The 19,953-nt window shown below is 36.1% G+C and overlaps 1 protein-coding gene across 2 annotated transcripts in view; it reads left to right on the plus strand.

Moving 5' to 3' along the window:
- FAF1 (Fas associated factor 1) overlaps positions 1-18,014 on the plus strand; it is a 190,910-nt gene extending 172,896 nt beyond the window's left edge. Inside the window, exons 18-20 of one of the 2 annotated variants that reach the window (XM_039320032.1) lie at positions 1,654-1,869; positions 15,174-15,280; positions 16,985-18,014. In XM_039320032.1, coding sequence (XP_039175966.1) covers positions 1,654-1,869; positions 15,174-15,257 — 300 coding nt within the window. In that variant the 3' untranslated portion in view covers positions 15,258-15,280; positions 16,985-18,014. Of the gene's footprint in view, positions 1-1,653; positions 1,870-15,173 lie in introns of both variants that reach the window. The other variant, XM_039320031.1, reaches the window with a different exon arrangement.
- The last annotated feature ends 1,939 nt before the right edge of the window (positions 18,015-19,953 follow it).

Raw genomic sequence — 19,953 nt, forward strand, 5'->3', positions numbered from 1 at the left:
ACTTTTTTGCTGGTGTTTATGTTTGTCCTGTTGATATTTTATTCTTCTTAATAATACTAACTTTTCATTTTCAACTCTAGGTATATCCTAATCTTAAATTCATTGAATCTGGTTTTAACCATACTTGAAAATCAATCAGATATAAGTTGTATAATCTTTTTTAAGTTCCATTGCTTGATTTCAAAGATCCCACTATTAAGAATGAATAAGTCAGAATCTAGCTCAACAGAGGAATCTGAAAAAATGTTGGACATTTAAAAATTCTCAAAACACATAACATTTTAAAGAAATGTTTTTGTTTTGAAAGCACTAATAGAGCAGTTTGACTTGAAGTTATTTCACTGATATATATTTTCATAACTAGGTAACCCATTTTGGTCCAAATTTATGTATAGAGAAATTTGATGTTGAGAACTTTGCTCTTTTGTTAAAAAAATCTGTTGAGTAGGTTATGGGACTTCAATAAATTAATATATCTGTCTAAATATTTAATGGTTTTGATTTTTATGCTTTAAAGGGCAATTTGGCACTTTGCAATTATTCACTCAATCAAGATTTCTTAAGTCCTTTCTGTCCAACAATTAAATTACTATCACTGCTATGCAGCAAACTATTGGTTTAATAATGTGTTATAAGAGAAGGATTTATTTTAATTAGTTGTTTTTAGCTGTTATTAAGAAATGAATAAAGATGAATACGTTATTGAGATGTAAATTATAGAACTGTTGTGTGGAAATGAACTTCAAAAACAGGAAGACAGCCTAATACTTGGAGAACATTTTTTCTTTTTTTAAAAAAAGTGGCTTAAACATTAGAAATAAAAGGAAAGTTTACCTTATAATTTATCTAGGCAAAGGGAAAGATATTTTTCACTTATCTAATGGCAAGCATGAGTCAAGATCATGCAAAGCCCTGCCCATTTTGTATGTGTGGGTGCATATTTAAAGGGTTAAGACTTTGATTGTGTGATCAAAGTGTCATGACCATTATCTGTGACATTTATTTACCTAGTAGTGTCATTTAAATATCAGTGGCAATATTCATAACAGAGTAAAATCTTCTACTATCACTGCAAAATTTGATCTGGAAATATAAACTACTTTAAATAAAGACAGTTAAAGTGAGGGTCAGGCCTGCCAATCATTATTTAGAAAGCTTTCTTAAAGCTAGTAACCATTTATAGAATGTTGGAAATGATAATCTCGCCAAAATTTATTTCTTAGATTTGAACCTCTGTAAAAGGCAGGGAGAATAGGTCAATTAGCCAACTCATGCCCCTCTCTTGTTGGGAATTGGAAAGTCTAGGAGGCAAAAGCATAGAATTGACTCTTTTCTTTTTTTTAGCCCTCAAAATGAACAGATTTTTTTTAAAAAAAACTGATACGATGTGGAAATTTGATATTGTTACAAAATTTGAGTCAAGAACAGGTTACATACCTTCTCAGAAACCTAGAGGGCTTCAAGGAAATGAAAGAAATCCACCATTTTGGAGAAATGTTCCAATTCAGCCTCTGACAGACCTATGAGCAACTATTAATCAAAGCGTACTCTTGTCAGTCTATTTTTTATAATGCTATTCTTATTTACAAAATAACAGAATTAACAGTGAAGTAACTGCTGATCTCTAAATGGCTTTTTTCTTTCTTTCCTCAGGCTATAAGACTCTCTTTAGAGCAGTCATTGCCTCCTGAACCAAAACAGGAGAGCACCGAATCAGTTAGTAAACTACGTATCCGAACACCCAGTGGAGAATTCTTTGAACGGCGTTTCCTGGCCAGTAGCAAACTGCAGGTCGTCTTTGATTTTGTAGCTTCCAAGGGCTACCCTTGGGAGGAATTCAAGCTACTAGGAACTTTTCCCAGGAGAGATGTAAGTAAATAAATGTGTTTAGATTACTTTTTCCATTCCTTTACCCAATTGTAGTTCACACTTAGGATGGTGAAGCTGAATGTGGATTGTGAAATAAGCATATGTCCTGCTCAGTGCAGAAGCTGTCTTATAGGATGTGCTATTGCATTTCTCTGAGATGACCATCTACTGTAGATAGGTCCGGCAAAGGAAAGTCCCTCTAATTTTCAAGATACTCTTTTCTAATATTTCCCACCTGGTACTTTTCAGCTCATAGATTTGTACCTCTGATAATTAGGACTCCTCATGTGGCATGGTCTGTCCCTAACTAAGAACCAATCTGAGGATTCTTGTATAACTATTTCAAGATTTGAATGTGACAGCCAGCTTCTCAATGTGAAAACAAAAGAAAAATCTTTGATTGGATTATTCTATAATATCCCTTATGTTTAATCCTTGAGAACAATTTAATCAATGGAACCTTGCCTTCAGAGATTGTGGGTGCTCCAACACTGAAGGTTTTTAAGAAGAGATTTGTCTGCAATGGTATAGGGCAGGGGTAGGCAACCCAAAACACTCAAAGAGCCACTTGGACCCGTTTCCCACCAAAAACAAAACACCGGGAGCCGCAAAACCCTTAAAAATAAAAGTAAAAATATCACTCTTGGGAATATGCATACTATTAAAACAATGATCACCAAGAGAATGCTTTAAGAGAATAAAATTACATACACAGAGAGGTAAAAAAAAGGATATATGCAGTGTTATCTTCATTTTAGATGTCAAAAGGGTCTCTCTCTCTCTGTCTCTCTCCCTCCCTCCCTCTCTATCTGCCCTTGGTCTGCCGCTCCTCTTCCCCCACTCTCTTTCTTTCTCTCTCTCTTTCCTCTCTCTCTCTCCCCCTCCCTCCCTCTCTCTCTCTTTCTCCCCCCCCCTCCTATCTGCTGCTTACCTGGCAAGCTTCAAGCTGTTGTCCAACAAGCTCAGGGGTAAGCAACCTCGTCTCTTTTATGACTCATGGACTTCAACTCCCAGAATTCCTGAGTCAGCCTAGCTGGGCTAGCTAGCTCTCTCCTGCCCTTCCTGCTTCCTGCTTCCTGCAGAGACGCAGCAAAGGGAGGAGCTCCGCCCAGTAAGCTTTTCAGCTCCTCAGAGAACACTGTGAGTGCATTCTCTTTTATACACACACACACACACACACAGAGAGAGAGAGAGAGAGAGAGAGAGAGAGAGAGAGAGAGAGAGAGAGAGAGAAGCAGGGAAGCGCAATTGCCTCTCTCTGTCTCTGTCTCTCTCTGTAAATGGCAGAGGAGGCTGGGAGCCACAGGGGAAGGCTCAAAGAGCCGCATACGGCTCCGGAGCCGCAGGTTGCCGACCTGTGGTATAGGGCCTCCTGCTTGAGCAAAGGGTTGGACTAGAAGACTCTAAAGTCCCTTCCAACTCTGTTATTCTGTCTATATTTGGCTCTCAAGCAAATCTATTTATCACAAGATAAATATTAACTTGTGTGTTCACTGCAGCAAGGAAGGGTACACATCAAATAGATTGCTGCTAGTAGTAGTTTATTTGATTAATTATTTTTATTCATAGTTTTGGATGCTTTCTCACTTGATATTAGATTTTGAAGAGTGGAGAGAACCAAACCCAAGGGCATTCATCCATCCTTGACCTTAACTTAACCTTATTCATCTTACATCAGAATAGTGCCATTTGCCAACCTTGTATCTGTAACGCAATACTAATCACCAGGGGGAACAACATGTTTTCTCTCAGCTCAAGAATGGTGAATGGCACTTTAATCTGGCTGTAACAAACAAACAGCTGTCAATCATTCGTCAAACAAGGTAGGAGGAACCATTCATCTCAACTGAGAATGCATTTGCAGAACAGCTGTTGCTGCTACATCATCAGCTTTGGTTGCTACATCTCTTGGATCCATCTTACTTTTATCAGTATCAAAAAAGCAGACTGATCTCTGAAGCAGCCACCTGCATGGAGTTGGTACAGAGGTCCTCTGAATTAGCCTCTATCCCAAGGAAGTCTCCAAGTGAAAAATGGAATGGAGTTGTTTAGATTGACATTTGTAATGAAAGAAACCCTTCTGTGGCATTATTTTAAAATTATATAAATAAATGCAATAGTCAGGCAAGCATAACAGAAGTTACTCTTGACACATAGGACAAAGTACAAAAGAAAGTCCAAGATTAGGGGTGCAATTATGGCAACTTTATGACATGTGGACTTCAACTCCCAGAATTCCTGAGTCATCATGGTTGGCTTAGGAATTCTGGGAATTGATGCCCACAGGTCATAAAGTTGCCATAGTTGCCCACCCCGACCAAGGTAATATCTTTATTGGGACCAACTGAGAAGACAGAAAAGTGAGCAAAGTTTTGAAAACTTTACAGCTTATTCACTACTTCATGACCTTTGAGTTTCTCCTTCTAAAGGTATTACTTGATTGTTTCTTTTGGATTTTTCTAGTGATATCCTTTAATGACAAGATCTGTGATAACTACTTGAAAAGAGTTATGACATGGGTTTAGTATGGCATGGCATTTGAAACACAAGACAAGAGACCCTTAACATCTCACAAGAGCATTGGCATGTCTTTACAGCCTGCACCTGCAAGTTTCTTTTGTAATCAAAATTAAACCTTGTATTTCTTTTTCTTTGCTGCTTTTCCTCTTTTAAATGCAAGCAATGAAATCCACTTATTTGAAAGTATGGTATACTGGAGACTTAAGCTCTTTATTTACTGTATCTGGAGGCCTTAGTAAGTTAAGACTTCTACAGTATTTCACGTTTATTTATCTGAGCTGTAGCTTAGGATCAGTTGGCACCTAAGTTACTTAAGGTTATTCAAATGCATTTTAAAATGTTGCTTAATAATTCTAAACCAGTTTGTTTTGTTTATAGTATTACGATTCTAAAAATCCCTTTAATTAGTCAATTCCAGCAGCAGCTTAAATAAACAAGAATAAGGAAAAGGCATCTATTTCTTACCCTTCCATTTCAAAATAGCAGACAAAATAAATTTAACTGAGGAGAATACAGTGCATCTAGTCAAGAGAAGGATTTAGGTTGATTTAGGACCAGATTGCAACTGAATGACTGCAGGAGTATAAAATATAGGTGAGGGATTAAAAAGACTTGGTTGGGAGCAGGTGTTCATTTGGTATGTTGAATACCAACTGTACACTAGGAGGAGACGGACGTAGAAAGAAGCAAAAGGCTATGTTGCAACATGTACGTATTTCTGAACATAAGAATGATGAATTACTGGATCAGTTCATTTTTTTCTACTTTTTTTCACATTTTTCATTAGTTTTTCCTTTTATATCATAGCCCTACCATTCTATATCTAACTATATTGCAAGTTCCATTGTGGATAGTAAAATTTACCTTTTTTTAAATTACTTTCAAAGGAGTTTAGTTCTCCTGATTACTCTATAAACTACCTGAGACAGGGTAAGATTCCCTGTTTAGTGGTCATTTCTCAATATCCTCATGAATATTGAACACTACAAATTACTGTCACCAAGATAAGAGTATTCTATTTAAATGCATTTAACCTGTTTTCTCATGCTTAGTTTTTACTTTATGAATTTTTGCTAGAAGAAAGTGTAGAAGCAAAATGCCAAGAAATAGCCTTGGCAACATTAAGAAATTAACATTGCTGTGTCTGCTAACTAGAAAATTTAATGATCTCCTGCTGTTTTGGTAATTGGACAAGTAAATGCATCTTAATAAGGCTCTGATCCTTAGTGATCCTATAGCCCAAACTCTGTTCATTCCGATAGGGCTTCCGCTGTCAGAACTGCTTAAGAATCTGTAAATTACTAAGACATTTTTGTATACATGTTGTTGGTCTAAACTGTACATCAGTTATATTGTAGCATCTGGGAATGTTGTGTTCCCCACTCTTGAATCGTCTTGAGAAATATTTTCTCACACTGATAATTATAAATGGTGTCTTTAACCTAATAGCTACCTCCTTTTTATTACGTAATCTGTATTCAATTGTCTTTGTCTCAGGCTCTCAGCTTGATTATAAAAATTTCATGTGCACCATTTTTCATCGTTCAGAACACGAGATAAATTAGTTTATGACTTAAAATGTCCTCAGATTTAGACAAATGGGGGGAAAAAACTTTCCTTATCTCTTAGAATGCAAATGTACAGTATTTGTAGTAAAAATAATTCAGAAATCCAGAAAATGAATGCATAATGGATTGACCTTTAGCAATTCTTGGAAGAAATGGTACAATGGATTTAAAGTACATTTTAAATGCATTCAGAATTCAAGAATTATATAGAAAACATGAATTATTGACTTGTAGAGGCCATTAATTCAACTGTGACCCAAAGGCTGACTATCAGACTTGTGATTGAGCGGTTTCCTTTGAAAGGGAGTTCATTATTAATAAAGATCTTGACCTATGTCCACAATTGGTACTGAAACCTTCATCACTAAGCTATGCAGTTATTAAATGAGTCATCGCATGACTGAGACCGATTTTACAACCTTCTATTGCTGCGGTCATTACATGAATCAGAACCTAGTGGGAAGATCAGAGAGAGGCAATCATGTGACCGCAGTATACTGCAGTCATCATAAATACATGCATTTTATCAAGTGCATAAATCACGACTACATGGTTGCAGGGAGGCTGCGACACTTGTCAGTATAAAGATCGATCATAAGTAATTTTTTTCAACACCATTGTAACAAAGAACAGTTACTAAGCAAATGGCCTTTACTGGTGGACTGTCTGTAGTTGTAGTAAAACACTTGCAGATACCTTTTCATGCAAGCCAAAATAATACACTAGCACTATGCAAATCCTTTAAAAAGAGCCTGGAAAAAAATGAAGCAAAACAATAGAGCCTGCACATGCATGTGGAGACAGCCAGAAGTACTCTTTTCCATGGTTTACATGGGCCTCTTCCTTGTCCCCAAAGGATTGGATCTTAGAATTCACTTTTTTAAAATCAATGAGCCTAAATTAATTCTTCTCGATCTCAGTGTATCTTAAATCTTGAAGGGTTTTATTTATTGACACTCCAGTATAAAAGTTAAGACACTTTCCCATTGTCTAGATAATATAGAAACCTCTAATTCTTCACTCATGTCAAGTTGATTTATTGATAAGAAATATCTATAGAAACTAATAGTATTTTTTTTAATTTTAAAAGATTTGAACAGTTATTCTAGTATCTTGAGTAATAGAGATTAGATAAGAAGATAATGAAAATGCTGTTTGTTCAAACAGTGTTGTTAACAAATGTTGTAGCTGTAAATATTGCCTCTAAGTTACATCTGATAGATGATATTTGGCTCTTAGGACAGTATTTGTTAAAAATTCATTCTCATCATCTGTCAATTGATCCTAAGCCAATATCCCCACTTTCTCCTCATTTTTTCCATATCACCATCCTTTCCCCAATTTGTAAGTCAATTTAGCATGGGAAAAAGAATTGAATCTCTTTTTAGATATTACATTTCATAACTTTGTAACTTATATAATTGTTTCCAGAGATACTAGAATTCTATTTTATTTAGATTGTAATATTGTCCATCCAACCAAAAGTGCTACATACTTGTATCCCAAGTTGCCCAAATTGGAAAACTAACACCATTTATTGCTTCCAGTATTTAACACTTGATGGTAGGTAAATTTGATGACATTTGATATATCAAATAATCAATATCAAATTCTTAATTGTCTACAAACCAGTAAGTTTCAACATGACGTTCACATAGTAGCAGCATCAAAGCTAGCCAAGCATGAATGGAAAGATCATTTCAGCATTCATAGAAGTTTTATTCAGTGAGCTTGTTCTAGCACATTTCAACATATTATAAGATATTGTAAGCAACAGAAATCTTCTTTAGATATTTGAGTTTAGCACTTTGAAGACAAGTACCCTGAACAAAAGTTGGAGACAAATAAGCATTTACTATCACCATTTAGTAGGACGGTGTATACTTCAAAATTACTCAGAAGGGTTTACGACCTTTTTCACCCGCAGACTTTAGATTAATGCAGTCTACCTTTTTTCAGACTTACACGTAAATATGAGAAAAATGCAGTTACTGTAATGAGTTGATTCTTTAAAGCAGTCACATATTTAGAGATGTGATTACAATGTTTTTTTCTTACAGTGATAAAGAAACCTGCAAAAGAAGGACTGCTTTAATGTATAGCAGCTAATGTTCCTGCAAAGTCCAAAATCTTTCTTGTGAATTGTTTTCAGATCATGGTATTCAGCCCTTTTCTTTAATAATCAGCATCTTATACTTCCAACAGCAATACTGGTTAAAAATTTTGGGGCCACATTCCTGTCTTTCCTTTCTTTTATTCTTCACAGTTTAGTAAGCTTCTTAAGCATTGGTAAACCATTGGCACATTTGTTTTTCTAAACCAAACTGAGCAGCCTTCCAATGTGTACAGGATATTCTTATTTTGTATATTGGAGCTCAACAACAACATTCACAGAAGGAATATTTATCATCCAGATTAATTCACCGTTTGTGTCAGAATAATAATAAGATTTTTTTTTAAGTTCTGGTTCTTCACCAGGTGTGCATTTTAAGTGATTCTCACAGCACTTATACCTTGATAAGAGGGATTAGGAATGAAAGTTAAAGGATTCTTTGTCTACTAAATTCAACAGAGTAATTCATGCATGTGTAAAAAAGCAAAGGAAGTTTGCCTGCTTGAGAATTGGATCCTATTCTTGGGTGTTAACAGAGGTGATGACTATGATCCTTGTTACTCATGTTTGACATGAGTATATTCATATCATTGCTTAAAATGACCGGCCTTGGGCTGTTTGCCATTATTTTCCCCTTATTCACACACACCCATCCAGTAAGAGGCTATATCTAATCAAGTGATACAGTTGTGTTTATAAACATATATATATATATATATATATATGTAGGTCTTTGGTTGTTCAGGTTTTCTCCCACGTAAAATTGGAAGTGTCTTGGCGACGTTTCGACGAAGTCCCATTCGTCATCTTCAGGCTGGTGCTTTCAGCTTCGTGCCTCGAGCAGCAGTGTGTGGTCTTGGCTGTTTCTTCCTTTTAACTGCCAGTGGAGGTATGAACTGATTGGGTGGGAGCTTGGCTGTGTTCTGATTGGGTGGAGGTGTGTTCTGATTGGTTAGGGGCTTGGCTGTGCTCTGATTGGCTGGGGGGTTGGCTGTGCTCTGATTGGCTGGGGGGTTGGCTGTGCTCTGATTGGCTGGGGGAGTGTTCTGTTTGGTTGTGCTCAGGTTAGTCTGAGTTGCAGAGGGATTCAAGATTTTGGGCTGCCCTGCCATTCCTTGGCTTCGTGTTCGTGGTCGTGCTTCCTCTTCATGGAGGGTGTCAGAAACAGAACACTCCCCCAGCCAATCAGAGCACAGCCAACCCCCCAGCCAATCAGAGCACAGCCAACCCCCCAGCCAATCAGAGCACAGCCAAGCCCCTAACCAATCAGAACACACCTCCACCCAATCAGAACACAGCCAAGCTCCCACCCAATCAGTTCATACCTCCACTGGCAGTTAAAAGGAAGAAACAGCCAAGACCACACACTGCTGCTCGAGGCACGAAGCTGAAAGCACCAGCCTGAAGATGACGAATGGGACTTCGTCGAAACGTCGCCAAGACACTTCCAATTTTACGTGGGAGAAAACCCGAACAACCAAAGACCTACATACAAATATCATATATATATATATATATATATATATATATATATATATATATATATATATATATATATATATTAAGCTGTGTTAAACAAGAAAATAGAAAGAGATTTATTAAAGCAACCTTAAATACTGAATAGGAAAAGGAAATAGTTGTTATATAATATTCATGATTTTTTTTAAAAAAAATCCCTGAACCAAATTGCTTTTACATTTGTACCTATACGTAATAAATCAGATCACAAAAAGATTTTTGACAAGAGTTCCTAGACATTAGAAGAATCTATTTTATTGGTCAAAAATGGCTAAAAAGCCATACCTGGGTGACATTTTCCATATTTTCTGTGTTTTAGCCTAATGATTATGACTGACAATTCTGAAACTATTTATCCTTGTCTAGGAGAATATGTACACAATGAATGCTGCAGGAAAAAGACAATTAGTGTATTCCTTGGGAAAGTGAAAACTGGCAAGGATATGGCCAAACCTTTCTTATGAGACTATGTGATACATATTTCAAGAAAGGGATGGCAGGAGCGTTCCTTGCATTGGAGGTAGTCATTTCAATCTGTATATGGAAGTTTTAAACATCAGTTCAAGCTTTGTGAAATTATTTGAACGAATACTATACATATCTGATAAATCAGGTATGAAATCAGAAATAGATATACATCTATAAGGCTGACTTCCTTGTGCCCAGGAGGCTGTATACACATACATGCATGCACTCCATATACTGTAAAATATCCTGCTAAATTCAGTGCTTTAAAATGGATGAACTTAACATCTATGCAAATGACTGCTCTTGTAACTTACATGCCAGCTTCATTCCCTAAGATTTCTTAGGTCTAGAGATATCCTAAAAAAGTGGACAATGGCAGGAAGCTCAAGCAGTTGGATATGACTTAAAGACAGCTGATGGTGATTCAGTCTAGAGCAGGGATGTCAACTGCCGGCCCACGGGCCGGATGCGTCATGCGGAAGCTGCACCTACCCCATTGCCAGCAATGGCAATACTCTCCCGATACGTTGCGTGACGTCACATGAAGTCATGAGTTTGACATGTCTGGTCTAGAGAAAGAAGGAAGGGCTCCTTCCAGAGGGAATGAGGAGGGGTTTGGGTGGAAGTCAGTGTGGTTTTTCTAAATGCCTAGAAAAAAGTTAATGTTTGGCAATTGATAGAGGCTAACAAAGACTAAATTCCTGAATTGTGAAAATTGGGAATCCAGGGCAAATTTCTTCTTCCAGAATATTGTTTTGCATCCAGATACATGAGCAGGTTATTTATCTTTAAGTCTCCCAAGTCCGCTCTTCTCACAATGGGTATTTTGTTACTGTCTTTGCCATCATAGTAGCCATTTTGTGAACTGACAGCTTCTGTAGCAGAATGATCATGATGATGCCTGCATGCTTTTGCAAAATTTTCAATGTTCCCACCAGCCCAAATGCAGCCATAGAATCATGATATTTTTCAGAATTGAATGTAGTCTTTAAAATCTTTAAAATAGCTAGAGTTGCCATATCAATGAGATGGGCAGCATAAAAATTTAATAAATAAATATCTCTCCTAGCACAACGCTATTTACGCTTATTCAGAAATGTCTAATTGAGTTCAGTGGGGCTTAGTATCAGTTAAATGGGTAAAAATTATTGCAAAGTCACTCTCCAGAGAGGTTGGCTGCTTAAATAAATTGCAGAGTAGCAATTAAAGTTACCTTCCCGCATTATTATCTAAGGCTGGCTAGAATAGGAAAAATCATTTTTACGGTAAAAGAATTAAACCAATGGTTCTCAACCTGTGGGTCGGGACCCCATTTGGGGTCGAATGACCATTTCACGGGGGTCGCCAAACAACGCAGTCCGCCATTTTTTCCCCCTTTTCCTTAGCTGTGCTACTCCCTTTTATTCTATTGGCTTTTGAAAGCCAATGTAATAGACTCTCTTGAATAGAGTCTAATTCTATTAGCTTTCAAAAGCCAATAGGAATTGTCCAGGCTGTCTCTGCCCTGCTGAGCCTGCCAAAAATCCCATTCTGCAAACGGTGCTGCACCAGTTGAGTAGTCCTCGACTTACGACTGGTTGAGTAGTCCTCGACTTACAACCGGTTGGGGGTCGCGGCATTAAAAAGGTTGAGAACCACTGAATTAAACTGTAATCTTTTTGACAATATATCTCATTAATTTAAGTACATTTATAAAGAATATTATTAGAGTATCTTATATCCCAAAGACTTATTGATATCCTGCTTTGCTTCCAAAATCAGGAACAGGACTGAGATTGGACTTTTTCTCTTGGTTTCTGTTCTAATTTATTCATTTTAGTTAAGACTGGTCTGCTGGGAGAGAGTCTATATTTCAATAAGATTGACATATCTCAGTCCTTATTATCAAAAAATATAGAAAGGTAGGAAGACCATAATGACAGATTTCACTGTCACCTTGGATACTGATTGAATAGGCCCAAAAAGATTGTTATTGTTTTTTTATTGCTTGGAGGGGAGAGGTGTTGCGTACTTTTTAAGACATTTCTTCTGATCAGACAAATGTTAAAGATTCTATTTTCCATGCTAAAGCAATATATTTACATGCCACAAATAACAAAGTAAATGCTGCAGAAGGGATCTAGCATGATAATTAAGTACAATGACGACCTATATGAACAGCAAATGCCAGGGAGCTAAAACAAAGCAACAACAGCTTTATTTGTTGACAGATGTAAGAGCCATATTGTTAGTTAATTGGGTAATGGTGTAAACATTTGCAAACTATGTGGTCCCTAGGTGAATTTAAAAAAAAATCAGCAGGCACTCTGGAAATCCAAGGTGAAAGACAGCAAATCTCTTCCTAGCACAGGTACGCAAGTAAATCTCCAAAGTTGAAAGCATTTGAGAAAAGGACATCGTTCATAGTTGTTATTAAGGGTAACTGGAGTTTGCAAATCCAAGAATTCTGATTAGGATGTGCATTGTTAATCACACTGAAATTAAAAATAAGTTTCCATCTGGTTACAGTCTGGAGGATAGTGTTTATTAACCTGGTTTTGCATTTCAAACCAGTTTTTGCCTGATACACAGAAGACATTCTCATTTTACTTACCTTTCTGTGATTTTGCAATACAGGCGTTGTGGGATTTGGAAAATGAGTGGATTTAATTAGATACAGGCTTGGACTAAATAGAAGCAGCTAATTTCTTTTCTCAGGTGCACTACTCTTGTTGTCCAGAGAATGAGCCTGTATTAATAGCAGTGAAATGTTAAGGCTTCAGATACGGAAACAAAGAGCTTCCTTCCTGTAATTGCAAACTACAACTTAGCATTTTGGCTGTTTTGTAAAACCACAGTAGGTTTTATGTGATCATAGCTGCTTATCTCTTTTAAGTCATATATTTTTTGGAAACCAGGCTTTCTTTGTAGATAATACTCTTATTATAAATGCTTTTTCATGGAACCTTAAACTATGTTATAATTATAGAATAAAACATAGATTAATAGAGTTGGAAGGGACCTTAGAAATCTTCTAGTCCTTGCTCGAGCAAAAGACCTTGTACCGTTTTAGATAAATGGTTGTCCAGACTCTTTTTGAAAGCCTCCAGGGAAAGCACCTTATCTTTCTCTTTACAATATAACAGTGATGGCAAACTTTTTAGAGACCGAGTGCCCAAACTGCAACCCAAAACCCACTTATGCATCGTGGGGTGCTGGGTGGGTGTGGCCAATTGGGTGGGCGTGGCTGCGGTGGTAACAGCAGACTGGGTGGGACTAAAAAGTTCAATCAATTCCAACTTTGCAAGATCTTTTTTTTCCCGCGAGTTGAAATTGACTGATTAATTGAACCTTTTTTTTTTTTGCACACGGCGGCTGAGGCCTAAAGTGAAAAGGTTTTATAAAACCCAGCTGAAGGCCTAGGACTGGGGCAACAGCGTGCATGCCCACAGAGAGGGCTCTGAGTGCCGCCTCTGGCACCCGTGCCATAGGTTCGCCACCGCTGCAATATAATGATAATATAACTGGTTTAAGAGATAAATGCTATATGATTCCAGGTTTCAAAGGTTACTCTCATTAAATGGCATAATAAATATTTGCTATTAGTCCATAATAGGTACATCCAGTTACTGTAGCTGCATTTGTGGATACAGACACTAGCCTCTGTTGCCTATAGAGGCTGATAACACAAAACATACTCTAACTTTTCTATCTCTTCCGGTAAACTACATTTTACTTCTTCTGTCATTACTGGATGTTCTTGGTATATAAAATATAATTAGCCGTATCAGTTTTAACTGTTACTTTCTCCTTCTGTTTTCCTTCTACCAAAGGAATTGTGTATTTCATTTAAAGATGAAAAAAGGCTAGACAATCTGGTTTTATTTTATATTTTCAGAAGTGATGGAGAAATAATAGTATTTCTTTATCAAGCAGATTTTGGGGTCCCGGGGAATCTTTACATTTGAGGAGCCGATTTCCATGTATTCAAACTGTTCCTTCATCCCCTCTAACATAGCAAAATGTAGAAATGACTTCAGCATACTTTCTTCCTTTTTTGTCTTGGCCAAGCTTGAGAATTCATAGAAATACGGACTATTTTGTAACCTTAGATTAATCCAATAAAGATATGGCTGTAATGTGGATTTGGAGATTTTTCTTCTGGTCAGCATTCATCTTTCCAAAATGCAGATCTGTAATACAGTAGCACAAGATACTTTGCAAATTATTTACATAATAAACTGTAACAGCTTTCCTGTATTCTGATGGAATTTAACTGTATGTATATATCATTAACTATATATCATTTGGTGGACAACAATCACACAGCCTTTGAATAGCATGCCAAGTACATACGTATGTCTTGCCATACTCTATATATTATGATTTCATTTAAACTTAGACTACATTAAAACAGTCAAATGGAATTCATATTGTCATTCCCTTGTAATTAATTTTTCAATTTTGTAACATTTATAGTTAGAATGCAGAAGAAACCTTGAATGGCATAGGTTGCACGCCATGCATTCCATGCTAAGTATTAACTGTTGGAAAAATCACATATGTTGGATTTGTAAGAATTAAAATCTGTCACATAGTAGAATTTCCAATGATTTACCTTTAATCCAAATCCTGTTGTAATAATAAATGCAGGAGAATATAAACGTAGAATGAGATTTTTGTGAAATTGGAACAGAATAATGAAATCATACCACAATGCTTTGCAAAGTGAAATAATTACATGATGTATCTCATATATGCACTTGGAAACCAATTTTAAATTAAGAGAATACTTTGGTTTCTATATTCTATAAACAGTAATGTTTTTCTATCCCCAAATTATAAAAATGTCAACAGTTTCATCAGAGAGCAAATATTTTTAGATTCTGTTAAAAAAATACAAAGTTCTTGGAAGGTAAGATCAAGGAAACAGCTCACTATTTATTCTGTATGTTTTGCTACAAATACTATTATGAGCATCTTAACAAGGCTATTTCCTGACTCTCTTAAATATATCAACTAACAAGCAAACAGGTCAAACTAATTGTGGAAAGTTTATTAGTCTGATTCTGAAAAGGTAACTGAAGGCTACCTATACTTTTGTTTACAGGTTGTCTTGTTCTTTTTTATTTTCACAGGTAACCCAGCTGGATCCAAATAAATCATTATTGGAGTTAAAACTGTACCCTCAAGAAACACTTTTTCTAGAGGCAAAAGAATAGATGAAGCCAGATTGGAGGACTAAGTAATTATTTGATAATGAATAAGGCACGGCGAAGGCTTTATCCAAATCACTGTGTCCTATCATTTAAATCAGATCAATGTCCCAACTCTGCCTCTTTCAAGAATCTGGGAAAAAAGAATAAACATAGTTCCATAAAAATTTCCCATACATGAGTATGTGTTTTCAACCTCATTTAAAAGAGCAGAGAAAATACTTTGCTACAAACACTGAACACTAGAATCTGTTGCTCACTTACCATCTGGCTTTTGTTATAACTAATACACTGTTAAAATGTGAGTGATTGTCCAGTAGAATTTTTACTCCTCAATTACCCCTTTTTTCACCAAGAATTCTTGGACATTTCTGCCTGTACTTTTGACACTAGAATACTGTATATTTGATATCTTGCTAAACCAGTGCTCTCATATATGTGCATTTTCTTTTCTGTGTTTGAAATTCGATTTTGCCACCTAATTTCTTTTTAAAGGCAGAAAAAAACAATAAATGGGACATTTTCATCCTTGAAGATTTAACAGTATTGTAGTAGTAGAAAGCAGAGGGTGTTTTTTTTTCCCCTATACTTTCTGACTCTTTCATAAGATGTAAGCTTTTGTTTGGAGAAGATAGTTTGACATATATGCAAGATATTTATTTACTGATTTTTATTTTGCTTCGGATCTCAGTCCAGATTCAGTTTGGGGAGTATTTTCCATTACCTTGCAGTGTGTTGAACTGCTGATAATATGAGTATCTAAATAATGTTTTAAAAAAGGAACTGTAGTGAATGTCTAGTACCTAAGCTAACAGTTCAGAAAAAACAGGTTTTGGCTATGAATGTCCAAAGCAGCACAAATAGTAAAATTATTTGCTCATCATTGTAGAAGAAATTACAGGGCTCCTCCCCCCCCCTCCCCTCCCCTCCTCTGTTTCATTTCTTTTTGCTTTTTTTCCATTCTGACACTGGTTTGTATTCTTTTTCTTGCAGTTTTAAGCACCTTGTTTGTTTCACAAACAATAAAAATGTAAAATTACAGTGTACTAAGAAATGTTTGCAAATTTTGATTATGGGCCTGAGAAATGTGTACATCTATTCAGGGGGCTGATCTATCCAGGTGGTTAGAAAATTTAGAACATTCAAATCAGCATGTTGCTTAAAGCTACATCAGAATAGTTTTGTAAGCTTTTTTTTAAAAAATGTGAATTACAAACTGTAGGCTTAGACTGTGGCATACAAAAGCACCATGGAAAATTCATTTTCTAAAGAATACATTTGTTCTCCCTTATTTCTCCATTTGACATATCTTCTTTATTGTAGCAGACTGCCGTCCTGTTGTAAGAAGTAATACAAATTGGAAAAAAATATGCATTTTTATGCATTTTTTGTCTAATTCTCTTCTGGGTGGAGTAATGAACTTAGGAACTATTTTAAGTGTTTAAGGATACAGATATATTATTTTTACCAAATATGGAAAAAGTGGAGAAGTGGAGAGGTATGAATCTTATAAAATTCTGTTAGGACATATATTAGAAGAACTAATCTATTTGTGTCAATCAAAATTGTTGTATGTGTGGTATGTTTTAATCACCTCTGGTGCACACAAATAAATAAATAAATCCTCAAATTGCCAAGGGAAGAAACTTGTAATGGAAAAATTCAACTACTCATTTATGCTGAACAAGTTGAAAATGGAGATAACAAACATAAAGATTTCTTTTTTTCCACAGATAAGCTGGAGAATGGAATCTAGCTTGTGCGAAGTAAGTCCTGTGGAGGCCATTTAGAAAAAAACGGCTTACTTATTTTTTTTCATTGAAATCAAAGGGGCTTAATAATGCTTTACAGCATGCAGAAAAACCTTTTTTTTAACCCCCAATGACAAGGTGCAATGTACACATTTTAACCAAATAGTCCCATTAAAATAGTGTAGAAGCAAATGGAATTTGGACTGCAATTTCAATTGGCAAATCCTCAAGATGCCCTTTCGTTGTTCTACTTCTTTTTAAACATACTTCTTGCTGAAATATCGATATATATTGTATTGGATCCAGGGTGATCATCTGAGAATGGAAAGGTTCTTTTTGTTGGTAGAAGGAGCCCAGCAAGTTTGTAGGAGTACAGGTATCGGGAAATTGTTATTAATTAATAATTGATTGTTTTCAATCAGTTTTTAAGGTACACTTTCATCTCCTCTTTATCAGTTCTGTCCATGCTTCCCTTTTATCAATTCTGACTTCAACATTTGTTTGTATCAGATGAAGAAAAAAAATTATTTGTCGCAACTTAAAAATGAGGCTCTAAACTAAGGCACAGATTAGGCTTTAGATTAGCTTAATATGTGGCTTTGGGAATAGGTTTTTTCAGTGAATGAAGTCATAAATCCAAGGCAAGTGCCTTAACAACTGTCAGAAATGATCACTGGTCCATATTTCAACCAGTTAGTTTCCCGTTTCCTTCCACAAGGATGGTCAGCATTTGTGGACTTATGAATATTTTGTGGCTGGTAATGTAGACATATATGGCATTGGTTTTGATCTCCTTTGTGGAATCCACTTATCATTTAGACCACATAAAAATGCTCATCTATTATTGCTGTTCTCTTTGAATAAGTGAGTCATCTTCTTGGAGGGCTATAAAGATACATCTTCTTCTTGAAATAAAATATTGGTAATTAGTGCTCAATTCTCCATGTTTGGATTTTTAATGTTTGTTACCATTTTTAAAAAGTAGTGATTAAAAATGTTTTGCAGATGTGGAGCCATATTGCTACTTGATCCTTTTGTTATCAGTAGCATTTTATAGACAATTTATTATGTATTTCCTTTCTGTGTTTTACACACACACACACACACACACACAGATACACACATACACACTATTCTACTCAGAAGAGGTGGATCTCTGGAATAAGCCCTAATGCTGGGAAAGATGGAAAGAAAGAGAAGAAGAGGAGGATCAGCAGCAAAATAGATGGACTGAGTTCCAGGGTCCATGGGTACACCATTAAAGAACTGAAGGTTAGGGATAGATCATCATAGAAAAAATATACATGGTCACTAGGAGCTGTACACACAGAGATTCACCAGCTCTTTATTTTCATCATGCAAACTATTATGGCACCCCACAGTTAAATGGTTATTGAACATTATATCTTGGATAAAACTTTTGTAACATTAGATCTTTTGTATAACTGGATTAATACCTTGAATGCATTAGTATTAAATCTTAAGATTTTTTTCTTGTCAATTAGAGGAATGAGGAGTTCCCCTTTCCCATTCAATATAATGGAAAAAGTGGGAAGTTCTTTTGACTGTACAGCTTCTAATATTCCTAGCTTTTTTATTTTAAGTTTAAATTAATACTGGAGCAGATGCCAAACTGTAACCCCTTTCAAAATAGGCTTAACTTAGTCCCTGGTCTAGTTTCTCTTTGTCAAACAGCACCACTGTCTTCTTTGGATTTAATTCCAACTTACAGCTCATTATCAAACTTAGGTAAGGTTTAAGAATATTCATTGCTTCCTTGAAATGGAATGTAAAGAAAAATAGAATTAAGCTGGAATATCATCCTTCTATTTATCCTGGGCTTTATAAAGGAATGCAAGATATTTAAACTGTGTCTTAAAATGAACTGGGACATGAGCATCATGTGACGGAAACATCAGTTTTTCATTTTTGTAGTTCTTTTAAAGACAGCTGGGTATTTCAGTCCATGAAGATACAGATGCAGCAAGTTAAATGGGGAACTCTTGCACATAGATATCTCTGTCCCAGCTGGCTTCATAAATATAGTGGTATAGCTAGCATACTGAGTGAATTTAATAAAAGTAGCTTCTTGACTAGAAAAGAGTTGAGCTTCTAGTGATAAGGAACTTGGAACTGCTAATCTGATTCTCAGGTGAAAGTCTGATCAACTGGATGGAGTATCTACTGGCAATAGTACATAATCTAAACAAAATGTCATTGTATTTATATTGGCCTATTACTGCACTGAACTGAAACTGACTCACCTGCCCCTGATCGAACAGAGGGACACTGCGGGGTGCCATCAATATATTAATAATATCTCAGCACAAATATTTGGGTGATCTATTCCAACAATAGGTTCATGTAAATATGGAATACTCTGTGAGATCAGTCTGGTAGGAGGAATGGAAACGATATCAACTGGGGGTTCCGTCAACCAGTCCAAAGAACTAAAAAAGTAATGGTATTGAAAGCCACTAATACAAGTGAATTAATGGGATCGCAGTTGTCTCGATCCTTTCATAGCAAATACCATCCTATAGGAATTAATGTTTTTTGCTTCCAAATTGAGATTGAAGTCTGCATTGAAATGGTTAATAAGTATGAAAGGATTTATTTGAAATAGCACTAGAGGACAATTTCATCCAAGAGTGATTGATCAGACAACCCCAATGCTACTGGGCCCGATAAGGGATAGTAAAGTGGAAGCTATCTTCAACTAATCCTTCCTTCAGTGCTGAGCTACCCTCAACCTCCAGTTTTTCTTGACATGTTCTGTCTCCAATCCCACACATTCCCATAGCTCAATCATCAGTTTTTCTAGTTAAATTGGATGGAGTGTAGAGCAAAGGGGCACCTGATATCAGCCTTCCTTTTTCAAGCAGATGTGGACCAAGAGACAAATAATCAACTTCATATTTGTGCTTTATACTGATTTGCCTTGCTGGATC

Source organism: Crotalus tigris, unplaced genomic scaffold, assembly GCF_016545835.1.
Source record: "Crotalus tigris isolate CLP2741 ecotype Arizona unplaced genomic scaffold, ASM1654583v1 scf7180000023617.9722795, whole genome shotgun sequence".
In the NCBI taxonomy this organism is placed as follows: domain Eukaryota; kingdom Metazoa; phylum Chordata; class Lepidosauria; order Squamata; family Viperidae; genus Crotalus; species Crotalus tigris.